The 12,988-nt window shown below is 41.7% G+C and overlaps 1 protein-coding gene across 6 annotated transcripts in view; it reads left to right on the top strand.

Annotated features, from left to right (window-relative positions):
• Nucleotides 1-12,988, top strand: part of gsk3ba (glycogen synthase kinase 3 beta, genome duplicate a) — a 35,617-nt gene that overhangs the window by 12,442 nt on the left and 10,187 nt on the right. For all 6 annotated transcript variants that reach the window (XM_080290666.1, XM_080290667.1, XM_026144112.2 and 3 more), the window contains exons 3-4: nucleotides 4,080-4,163; nucleotides 11,371-11,481. In XM_080290666.1, the coding sequence (XP_080146792.1) occupies nucleotides 4,080-4,163; nucleotides 11,371-11,481 (195 nt within the window). The remainder of the gene's footprint in view (nucleotides 1-4,079; nucleotides 4,164-11,370; nucleotides 11,482-12,988) is intronic.

Here is a 12,988-nt window from a genome sequence, read left to right as displayed (position 1 = left end):
CCAAATTCGCGGTGCTCGTTGCGGACGCTCACACTGTCTTTTTGTGGCTCTGCGTGCCGGCCCCGGTGAAGTCACATCCTGCTCTTCCTGTTAGCCTGTGGTTAGCATGACGTGCTAGCAGGCCGCCTCCTCTTTTAAACAGCTCAGTGAAGCTCACGCTGGTTTGATTGTTCAGTTTCCTCTTTAGAGAAGACCCTCTGCCTCAGCTGGCTGTCGCTCTTTCCGCCTCGTCTTTCTCGCTGCTTCATCTGCACGTCCTCCTCATGAACAGCTTGTTAGGAAAAATGAAGCAAATGAGGGCTAAGACTCTTCACATGACTGTCAAGCATGCAGCGCGCGCGCGCGCACACACACACACACACACACACACACCTGCGTTCTATTTTCTTCTCCCCCACTTCAAAAGCCTTTTGTCCACACTTCTGCTTTTTTCCTGTCTGATTTAGTGCTCATCTGTGAAGTGAGCGTGGGTTGAGTAAACCATGCCAGTCAACATGTGTGAATGTTTTATTTTCTCTCACTGGCGCGCGCACACACACACACACACACACACACACACACACACACACACACACACACACACAACCAATTCAAGTCAAACAGGGTAATCATGTGAATAGGCTTCTGGTTTAACTGTGAGGCTGCTTTGGTGGGCTCACAGTGTTCTTGTTGTCCATTATGGGATGGGTCCTTCTCCCATCCCAACTGAGGGATCACATATCAGTCTATCGGAAAATGGATGCTCGCATTAGACCTCGCTGTCACACAGACCGAGAGCACGCCTGATGGCAGATACTTGTAAATATTATCAACGAATAAAGAAAAATAACAAATCCTGTAAATACTCTGTAGCTGAAACCTGATCAATTTAACCCCGTAGGTTTTTTTAAATTCATAAGTGTGTGTTTGACAGTTTTGAGTAATACACTTAGAGAAACCCCTTTGTTCTTTTATTTTGGATGATTTACAGTTTGAGTGGGCTTGAGAGGGACCGCAGGTCTATTTTAATTGCATTTAACTTATACATAAACAACATTTCTTCTCATTATTTATATTTAAACCACATCAGATTGATCATTTTTTCATTTGTTTGATTGTACAAGTGCATTACAGTATTTATAATCAACTTATGTTCTCCCACAATGACAGCTCCGTATAATTCCCAAACACAATCCAAAATCTACATTGGTGCTGTAGGAAGCCATTTAAAACGACAAAACCAAGGAACTGGTTGACTCATCTGGAAGTATGAGATGGGAATAACTATAGTAGGACAGGGCTCGTGTTTGCGAAGGTTGTATTGTTCTGTGGCTTTGGCGTTCTTAATCTTTTTGGGATGCGGTTTGGTTTTGGCAGCATCAGCTGCGCGAGGCTCTCAGGTGTAGTCCTTGCAGCCGCCGCAAATCAAGTCATTTTTCTCTTTCCTCTCGGTCTCTGCTGTCTGTGCCGCTCACACTCTGGGGGATGATAGGTCAGCAGGATGGACTGCAGTATAACTGGAGCTGGGTTGGGCTTTACTCGACAGCCTTCCCACTCCTCCTCCATATGCTACTGTCTCTCTCTCTGTCTCTCACACAGAGACACACCCTCGGACACTCCAGCACAAAAAAGACGAGGGCGTTGCCTGCGGCCGGTCTTTGACCCCGTGTGCAGTGATGTCACTCGGTGATGTGGGGGGTTGTGTGTGTGTGTGTGTGTGTGTGTGTGTGTGTGTGTGTGTGTGTGTGTGTGTGTGTGTGTGTGTGTGTGTGTGTTTGGTTGTCGTGGCTGCGTAAAGGGTAAAAAAGCAGGGGGAAGACTGTGGGGATGATTTGCATCAGCTTAAGTGAATTAGACTGGGGGGTTGTCTGCAGGAGGCTATTGAGCTACCAGATGCTCTGTTGTGCTGCTGTTGTTTAGGTGGAGAGGACCTAACCCTGCTAACATGGGTTTAAAGCCTTATAAAGACAAGGACAGCTGCAAGCATCATCCCGACCCACGTAAGGGACTTTTCATGAGTCACAGCTTCAGACAGACAGTTCAAACCACGCAGTGTTTTGTCAACCACGTTTATCCATATTTCTTTTTACGAAAACCACTGATTTACAGGCAAAACTATGAGCTTAAAATCTTTTGGTTTGAGGAATTGGCATTTTTTTGTGTGTTGTTGCATATAATGAACAAACTTACCCATTCTGCTATCTTACACTGAGCTGCAAAACCAGTTGATGCCAGTCTGGAGGCTTTTAGAGGCTTTTGTAATGATCGTCTTGACTTGGACTTAAGAAGTTAAACAGTTATCAAAGCCACTGTTAAATAATACTATAAATTTTAGTTAATCATTAGATTAGTCAAAGAGGAAGATTAAATCTCTAGCTGCTGTGTTATATACTAAATAGTAGCACTTATGTTAAGCCTCTTTATTACAGAAGAGCAAAGAGAAGAACCTTCAATAAGTAGTTGTGTATTCCTACATAATGTGTTTTTACTCACAATGATACTAGACAATTTGTGGATGGATAAGTTGCTTAAAAGCACAACAGTCTCTTAACTTCGTAGTTTCAACTGATCACTCTCTGTTTAAAGTCCAAAGCTCACAAAGTAGTTTCTTTTGCCATCACATGTGCATCCAATTTAAACAACACAAAGATGATTTGCATGCGGTGCTTCTAAGCCAATCGTGAAACCTGTCTTTAGACAAGTTCAGACATGATGTTGAGTGGTTGACACTTGCTCTGGTAGCTTGTTAGTCAGCTGGACAGTCATGCAATTCTGTGCTTCCTTAATAACTTTGTCTGTGAATTAACTCTGTAACCAGTCTGGTTACAGGGGAATTAGACAGGAAGCTGCTGAGTTTCTTTGAGTGGAAATGTACATCTGATTTTTTTTTTTCCATTAAAAGCATGCTGCATACTGATCATTGTGGCTATATTTGCCATCTTTATGTCACCAAAGTCACAGCGCTTGGTTTCTGAATGTAATCATATTTTTCCCAGAAGCTGCTAGCCTTCATCAAATACAAAAAGAAAGTAAATGTGGGCGGCAGTTCTTTTGTACATCTACAAGTGGACAGCTTCACTGAAAACCCACATCACAGCTATAGAATATGCTGCTCTAATACGTTTCTAATTGAAAATATTAAAATGTACTCATTCAAATTGCAGGACTTCTAACCAAAAGTCAGAATATTACGTAAGGAGTCCGCTTCACTGCTGCACACTGATGGTGCGTTTCTTTTCCACTTTGTCCCTGTACTGAGCTTTCTTCTCTGATCTCTGTGTTAGTTCTCCATATGCTTGTTACCCTCCATTTCTTTCTCGACACCGGGGCCACACAATGTTACACAAGCACTTTAGTCAACACTGAGCACTGTGGAAAAGAGGAGGAAGGAAAATGGAGAATGGGAGCAAATGTGGACTATAATGGAGCTGTTAAAGCTTTTTGTAATGCTTGAATTCCTGCCCAACCTTTGAGAAAATCCATACGCCCAACCTTTTTATGTATGGAAACACTGTATATGAATACAGATGGAGTGGTCTGACATTTTTTTTCTCGGCCTCTGGATTGTCTGACTACAGGGCCCAGAGCTTTACTCGAACCTTTCTGAACATCTTTTTTTTTTTTGGACAACTCTTTTTCTGGGGCCATTTTCTATAGGTGCTGGTGCTTTAAATGGGAATCGATGGCATGCAACCTTTTTTTTTTGTTTGCTCTCTTCCCCTCCCTGTGGAAGTGTTTGTCTTGGTAACACACTGACCTGCCACAGTGATGCTATTGTGAAACCAGTTGACTAACGGAATGCGTTTTCTGTCATAAGACAGTCATAAGCAATATAAGGTTGATGGTTTATGTTAAACGTTTGGCTTGTCCAAACTGCACTCGTTGCTGTTGAACCCACTGAGGCTGACACGTAACGCTTCTGACATCTAGTTGTTTAAAAAAAGCTCAAAAGGAACTCTCCACAGTGTGCTAAAGGTTCAGTGGAAAGCTTTCATGATCTCCTGACCCTCTTTAGACCAACTGTGTTATGAAAGCTGTCTGAAGTATAAACATGAAGTATCTCTCACGCTTTTTCTGTTTTGTTTTCTTCTTTTGTTCAGAATCGTGAGCTGCAGATCATGAGGAAACTGGACCACTGCAACATAGTCCGCCTGCGCTACTTCTTCTATTCCAGTGGAGACAAGGTGAGTCGGCTCGGTGTGCTTCTTCTAATTCTTCATCTGACCGTGGGAGGATGCATATTTAATTCTGCACAAATATACAGGAAAAAATATTAACAGCCATCTGTTTAAATTGACTGTTCAGCATAATCTATTTTTTCCATCCTTGGAAAAGTATCGCACCTTGTGGCTGAGGAAGCGTATTCAAGGACGAGCCTTGCTTAGATTCCTCTTTTATGGGCCTTTTTAAGGTATCTTGGGGTCTTCTAAACAAAATAAAAGAAGATCTAAAATTCAATTTATTGACTCTGATTGCAGTAGCATAACACCAGCCTCTTCTACAGAGTATACACTAAATGTGCTCTGTGGACGCTGTACTTTCAGAAGCAGTTGAGCATTTTCTAGCTCAATCAACTTGTTCTGTGTTTAAAGGGACTGGACTCATAGCTTATTTCACTGAGTCCCATTCACAGGTCATTTTGTTGTATTTTGGAATCTGTTGTTTTCCTGTTTTTTTTATTTTTATTTTTTAATGTTTTCTCCTGGCCAGCTTAGCTGTAATAAATACAATAGTACATATCTTGCCTGGAAAGTCCCTCTCTGTGCCCTGCTGTCGGTCTTCGCCGACCATCAGAGGTCCCCTGGAGACTACACGGCTGTGCTATGTCATTCAGCTAGCTTACAACGGGCAAAGGTCTGTGTGTCAAATATAGAACCACGTGGACTTGGCTCACATGCTGTCGGGACTATACCCATGACACGGCAGTTAGGAATGCTTTCCTGTTGCTCACCTAGCGACACCAAGGAAAGCTGTTAAGGTTTGAAGGGAGGGGAGTGGACGGTGAGATGGTCAGAGGGCATCGGCTAATTATAGATCCACTCGAGCTCTCCCTTCCGCGCCGTGCAAGCTCCAAGCCTGTCCCAGGCTCTCGTCACACACCCACTGACCTCTGAGAATCACCTCTAATTCTTGGTATACTGACACAACGCCCGAGGCGACATGTTACACAAATCACCTAACACGCTGCCAACTTTTTTTTATATTGCACAAGTTTCATGTGACTGTACCATTGCATCCACCTTTACATCACTTTCTTGTATAAGTCCCCCCCACCACCCCTTCTCTTCGCCCTCTCCTCACCATGTCTAATTATGGAGACCGGCACCATGTTTTTGGTATGGGATTTTACCACCCATAGAGCTGCTGAGAGGTAGTGAAGTAGCCAAAAGGCAATGTGAAAGGGATGGAGAGTTTCAGGCATGTTGATGGATTGATGGCAGATGGGTTTAAAATAAGTACGGGAAGAAAAAAGACATAGACAAAGAGATGACATGAGAAGAGGTCAGGTGTGTAGGTGCCACTGGTGTCCTGAAATGAGGGTTCATGTTGGGTGCAGCTGTGAGACAGGCAGGGACTGTTGCTACAGTAGCTGTCAGTGTGTGCACAGGTAGTCTTATATAAGTGCTGGCATGTGGCGTGCCTGATGCACACAGTGTGCTTTTGCTTTTACCCTTTAACCACTTGTATAATGCTGTGTTTAAACAGAAGGCCACCGGTCCAAACAGCGTAGGCAGGGAAGCAAATAGTCGCTTGACTTTTAACTATGAAATTGCTCAGAGGGTGCTTGGAACGTACTCTGCTGACATGTAGCTGCCCTGTGCTGCATTTCTTCTTAAAATCACATATATTTACACACTGATTGCTTTCAGTAACATGAAAAAAATTAAGATAACATTCTTGGCAGCAGATTGACACTACAGTTTTTTTTTCTGTTGTAACAGACTTGAAGACAAAGTTCAGTTCATTTTCAGGTTACTGACTGAACGGTGATTAGAAATATGAGAGGCAGAGTTCAAAAACCAGCTAATTAATTGTTCATAGGTGACGAATCTGCATTAAAATTAACTTGCACTCTCACTTGCAACTTCCACTGGCACATCTAGCACTAGGACCACCTTTGGTCTTCAGAACTACCCTAATTCTCTGTGTCTTAGAATAAATAAGCCACTTGAAACATTCCTCATTGACTTTGGTCCATGTTGACATGCTGTGGTGTTTTAACAATGCTCAGCTGGTACTAAGGGACCCAAAGTGTGCCAAGAAAACACCCCCCTCATCTTTACACCATCATCAAGCCAAAACCACTGATAGCAAGCAGGATGGATCCACAGAAGAATCCACTGAGACCTCTCAACAGAAAGTGAGGAATCTTAGACCATCCGGTATTTTCCCCCCCCAATCTTCTGTTGTCCAGTTTTGTTGAGCCTTTGTCAGCTGTAGCTTTAGTTTTCTGTTCTCAGCTGACACGAGCAGCTCCCAGCGTGCTCTTTTGCTGCTGTAGCCCATTTCCTTCCAGATTTAATGTGTTGTGCATTCAGAGATGCTCTTCTGCTTTTGTTATTTGAGTTACTGTTGCCTTCCTATGAACTCGAAGAAATCTGGCCATTCTCCTCTGGCGAGGATCAGGATATTTTCACCCAGAGAACTGCCGCTCACAGAATATTCTCTTTTTTTTTTTTTTTTCTTCAGACCATTTTCTATAAACCCTAGAGATGGCTGTGCGGGAATATCCCAGGAGATCAGCAGTTTCTGAAAAACTCAGCCTGTCTGGCACCAACAACAACGCCACATTGAAAGACACTTTAATCAGTGTTCTCCCCATTCTGATACTCAGTTTAAGTTGGTGCCATATCATTGACTGATTAGATATTTGCATTAATAAGCAGTTGAAAAGGTGTAACTCTAAAAAGTGTAGGAGTTTATTGAGGACTATGAAATGCATACAATTTGGTCTAGGCGTATGATTCTCGCTTGGGGTGCGAGAGGTCCTGGGTTCAAATCCCGGACGAGCCCCCAATTACGCCCCCAATTAAACATAAGAATAGACTTGTACATTACAATGGTGTAAAGAAATGGTAACTTAATGATAGAGCTGTGACTTTGGTTAATGTCATACATTAGTGTTGGAAATCACTTTGATCATGTCCAGTTAATTTAACGATGTGCAACAGATGCACTTTTCTAACGTGGGCATTGTAACTTTCCTGACTTCAACAGTGTCTTAAAACTGACATCATTATGTGATTCAGACAGGATTCAGGAGGGATGTGTAACGATGATGAGTTTTGTTAACATGGAACTCTCTTTAGACTTTAGTTAATACATCTTTTTTTATACTGCAGCTTACAAAGTGAGCAAATCAAAGTACGCTGTGTCACATCCTATTAGATTTTGATTCCTGTCGGAAAAACGTTTCCATGTTGGGGAAAATATATTGTACGTAATTAATAAAGCTATTGTTGTGCCACGTGCATAAGTGACGCTGATGGATGAATCCTGCTGCTCTGTGATGTTGCAGATATATAATAAACTCAGAGGAACGACTCCAGCACACACAAAGCTTAAAACTAAATTTCACCCCCTGTTATTGTTTTGTCAAAAACCCAAATCATATTTATTGCTCCCACTGAGTTTTGTTAATCTGTTATACTGAATGATACTGAATTGGAGGCCCTAATCTTTGGTGTCCACTATTTCTTCTCCACATTTATAATCAGTCTGGGTGATTAAGAATGTAACCCTGACTAGTTGTTGGAGGCATACATTCTTCTTCTTCTTCTTGTTATTGTGATTCTTGTTGAGGGCATTCCTCACATCAGTCTTTCCTTTTTCTTTTTTTTTGTGGGCTCAGAAACTGGCGACAAGAGAAACCACAGTCTAGTGCGTGCCTCTCCATTAATACTGCAACGAGTTACTTCAGATATGAAGCAGACGCTTTCAGATGCTGTCTGATAAGCAGAAAGACGTGCACGTCACAAACAGATTTAAGTGACGTGAATGACTCAACAACCTTGCGTGCTTGGTGAATTAGCTGGAAAGGAAAAGGGAACTGCTCTGGTTTTTTGTGGTATTTGTTGCTGGTGCCTTTAAAGGACTTTTAACAACTGATTTTTAAAAGACAAAATAAAAAAATGTGTATTTTCTGTATGAGAAATAAATCAGTTATTTATTATGTTAGATTATGTTGCACTTGGATGGTGCATATTTTTAAATGAAGTGCAGTGAACTTATGAACTGATGGGTTGACAATGAGCCTGTGTGGCTATTTATGAGTTCAGCTGAAGGATGGTTGTGTAAACATACAAAACGAATAGGCCCAGGGGCACCTCTTCTGCCTCCGGTCCTCCTGACTGGTTGATCCGGCTGTGGATAACATACCAGTGTAGCTTTCTGTTTCTTTCTGGCTTTTTTTTGAGCTATTAAATCAGTGATTCCAGATTTTAATAGAGACACTGTGGTTGAATAGCCTTGCATCTAGATAATGAATCTGGTAGAGCTGCCACTGGATTTCCCAGGAGCCAGTGAGAGACAGGTGAGAGTTTATGGCTGTGGCTGACATATCTGGCATTGCTCCTGCACATATTAAAGACTTATTCTTAGATTCGTAGTGCCATGTTGCAGCCTTCATTAGCGTGGGCCAAAATAAGGACTCAGTTAACGTCCCTCACATCTTGCTCGAGCTCCGTCTGTGCCGCTGTCTGCCTTCCTTGATTTCACAGACTCATTTGCGCTCACAGTTGTGTAATTTCCTCCCATAATATGCATTTAAATATGCTTCATAATGTCAACACAGAAGCGCAAACACACATGCTAATAAAAGCTTTGCTTGTGAAGACTGACATGCAAACTGTGCGTTACATACTGAAGACTGCTAAGCTTACTGACAGATAGCGTAGCCAGGTTTTCTCACCAAATTAGAGGCTGGGTTGCTTAGCTGGGAGTGAACAAGGAGCCAATCGGATCCTGCCTGGCTAACCTCCGGGAACAAGCCAAGGAAGTGGCTTTGTAGTGAGGCAGGAAGTGAGTCATCGCTGTTGCTAGGCTAAATATAGCTTTAGTAGCACCAGAAGGAGGTGTAATGGGCTCTCCAGACGTCACAATTCTTATCAATGGGAGTTTTGCTGGTGAACGAGGGATGGCTGTGTGCTATGATTGGTAGAAGAGAAAGGCACGCAGAGATCGCGTGCTAAGGAGTGAACGCGATGCCAGTGATGGATCAGTTTGTAAATGAAGCTATACTCACCAGTATCGGAAACCCTGTGCGTGCCTGTCCATCTGTCTTCCAGGAGTCAAGGCCCTGTACTTCGCTCGCTGTCTGTGTATGTGTCCAGTCATCTGAGTGTGAACAGGAGAGAGCTGTCAGGACAAAGCAGGACACTGAGCTGACAGAAGTGTACCGCACAGTCTGTCTGGAGGCTCTTCACAGGCCCAGCTCACTCATTTTGCTTTGCAGACCTGCAGGGAGCCAGCGCCTAAGCTGCATGTTGGGCAGCGTTGCTAACAGATGGGGAAAAGGAGGCAAAAGGAATCCAGACACTCAGTCCCAGACTAGATAGGAGGGAGAGAAGAAAGCAAGGAATAATTTAATTAAAGTGTAATTTAAAAGCTCAGATTTATTTATTTATTTTTTTTACTCAAAGAGGGATGTCTCATGGGTGTCTGTGCAGATACTGTTCAATACCAGTCAGTGCTACATGATTACATGTAGCAGTATGCGCTCACCGCCCACTGATCCTCTCAAAGATGTCATGATGAGGGAACACATGAGGTATATAGCTTTGCAGATGCAGTTACAGTGTGGGCGATGGGCCGCTGTTATCAAAAATGCAGTTTATCACAGTATTACATGCGCCTACACAGAAGACACACCCATGTGAAGTCCATTTACACTTTATCTTACATTTATGTTTGAAACGAGTGAAGGAGCCTTCTGCCAGTGATAAACGGTGAACGCACACAACTTATATTTTGAAGGCGAGTCAGTTGTGTTGCAAAGATTAAATACTGCATCAGCAAATCCCTTGAAAGAAAAGCAACACCATCAATAAAGCGATGGCCAGGTTTAGCTTCTCGCTCTGCTTCATATACCTCAGCTGTATTTAAAACACATCAGTGGCCCGCAGTGTTGCATGGCTGCCATGTTTCTTCACTACAACATGGCCTGTGTAGTTTATTTTGGGTTAGTCCCGCCTCACCATTTTGGTGCTATGAATACTTACTAGAGCATCAAATGTGTACCAATACCCTGGTGAGAAAAGTCCCCTCCACTAAAGCTCAGCTTGCTCTAGTTTGAGCAATATTAGATCAAATTTGCTCTGTCCAGTGGTTTGGGCATTTTTCATAAGACCACAATTTGTGATTAAGTGGCTGTTGAATGATTTATGCAGATGGGAGGGAAGTCAAAGTATTAAGAGAGACAGCAGGACTGTGGTTGTGCTAATATTTTGTAGAGAATGCATGAAAAATATATAAATTCCAGGTTTGTCTTCTAGAAAAGTGCTCAGTTTGTTACATTGTTACTACTACTGGTATTCTGTTACTGGTTTTATTGTTAGCATTAAATGCTTAGAAGAAGACACTTCTTCTGATGATGGACATTTTCCAAAAAACACCACTGATCACTCAGTGCTGATTTATTCACATCACCCTCAACATGGGCATAGTGTTTTATGCAGAGGCCTCTGCTGTTCCTCCTAGCATGCAATCAGAGCCTGAGCAGGCTAGTTGTCAATGCGTCACGTATGCGTTTGTGAGTAACCTTCCTCATGAATTTTTAAAGTATTTCTTAACTCTTGCATTTTAGCCTTATACGATTTACAGCCTCCCAAGCTTGAGTTCCTCAAGACACTCTAATGGCTTACTTTGGGCTCATTCTGGCCATATTTAAAGGAAATGGGAAGTCTAAGAATAATTGGGTGGAGAACCCCCCAGATACAGCATCCTTTCATGGTCAGTGCGCTCCAGAGTTCAATGTACACAACCCCGCCCTCCAGCACTGGTCTCGTCCAACCAGGAAACAAGGAAATGATATCACTGTCTGCGGCCACTGTCGGGGCAACGGCCGTTATGACGCACGGTTGTGTGCTTCCTGCCCACAGGGAGAGATACAATGGATTCCCAGTTAGGCTGCAAGAAAGCATCAATTACATCAGCATGAATACGGCTTCTTTCTTAGGAAAAGATGCATCACAGCTAAGAGGAGAGAGACAGGGTAATAGGATGGGGATACATATTTAGATCACAAGTTTTGAGTTAAATTCATGCATTTTCCAAGATTGTGTTGTTTTTCTTAACATGTTTAGATTACAAGTGTCTTTTCTATACAGTTTACATGATTTCTGTCAGTGTAACCATGTTTTTTTCTTTTCTATTGTTGCTTCTCACCGACAGAAAGATGAAGTGTATCTGAATTTGGTTCTGGATTACGTGCCTGAGACCGTCTACAGAGTGGCCAGACACTACAGCCGAGCCAAACAGACTCTGCCTATGGTTTATGTGAAGGTAAAAGCTCTGTCTGTTTAACAAGGCTGAAAAACACAGTTTAAAGTGAACTTGACGGACATGTTTCCAATCTCATATTTTTTATTCTTGGAGTCTACTATAGTAACTTTCAAAACAATCCTCATTGGTGGAGCTCCTTGGTTTATCCACTGACTGAAACAGTTCGCTTTAGCAAGCCTTCCTTTAATCCTGCTTACTTCTGATTGGTATCTCTTTGTAAACAGAAGGTTAAAACGGAGCATGGGCGGATGTACTATGAGATGACCATGTAACAATTCTGAAATACATAATAGTTAATCGAATATCTCTGGTAATTCTTACCGGTAGTTACAGCAACTTAGTTAAATCTGAGTTAGTCTGGTGAAAGCTGCAAGTATAAAGACTGTAGATATATCAGTAAAATGGGGTGCGGGCTTTTTGTGTGTGAATCAGTCGTGATAAATTTGGGCTTGGAGAATTGTTATACTTTTAATATGAGACAAGCTGCTTGTAGGTCCACTTTAACCACACTACCCCACTATGTGTCCTTTATCTTCACATTTCTTAAAGTACGTATTTTTCTTTTTTCTACAGAAAGAATATTATCAAATCAAAAAAAAATTTATTAAACAGCTGTGTTGGTATAAAATGTGGCTTAACTCTTCTAGTTGATTATGGGGCTCAGTTTTCATCCAGCATCATAAGATCCAGATTTCACTGAGCTGTGTTATCAGCTTGTTTTTGATAAAAGCTAATTTATCATATTTTGAGAGCTTCACTGCTAAACACTAAATATAAACAGCTCAACAAATGAAAATTTTTGTCCTTGCATATCCCATCTATTTTTGCCCTTAGACGACTTTTACTAACTTTTTAACGTTGTGTTTTGTACAGATCTTAGATTTAGCTAAAAATCCTAAAAAATCTCAGAAACAATCTCTGTCTTCAGATTTCTTTTACACAATGTGAAACTTTACTGCTTTGTTGGTTTGCATCGTGTGTGCACACATGAGATGCTACTTTTTAGGACTTACTTAGATGACAGATGTGCGAAACAAATTGGGAATAATTAGCAGAGGCACAAAAAAACCTCCATCTGAAGGACTTTTCTGTATCAATGAAGCAATTAAAAATAAAGCACACCTACTGTTTACTACACCTGCTGTTCCACTGAGCAAATTCTCTGCTCAGTTCTCTTTGAAAGTAAATCCACCATTGTACTATTAATTAGGATTAAACAACTAGTTCACTGTGTTAACAAGTAAAACATTTTTTGATCTTATTTGTAAGAATAGATTGACCTGAGGCGGCAAATTTGAAACAAGAAATGAGTTTGGATTTAAAAATTTGCTTTCATTTTAAAACGTGTGTGTCTATAAAAACACTTCATATACTTAATTTTATCTCTACAAAAGCTGAGTGACAATGTTTAGGAGTTAAAAGAAACAGTGTGTGAAACTGGAGTCTAAACATTTGCTGTAAAACTCATTCTCTGGAGCTGAAATACAGCCCAGAGTTTCTATATTTT

The sequence above is a fragment of the Astatotilapia calliptera genome, chromosome 16 (genome assembly GCF_964374335.1).
Source record: "Astatotilapia calliptera chromosome 16, fAstCal68.1, whole genome shotgun sequence".
Lineage (NCBI taxonomy): Eukaryota > Metazoa > Chordata > Actinopteri > Cichliformes > Cichlidae > Astatotilapia > Astatotilapia calliptera.
The sequence above is the reverse complement of the archived record's forward strand: the minus strand, read 5'-3'. Positions and strand labels throughout refer to the sequence as shown.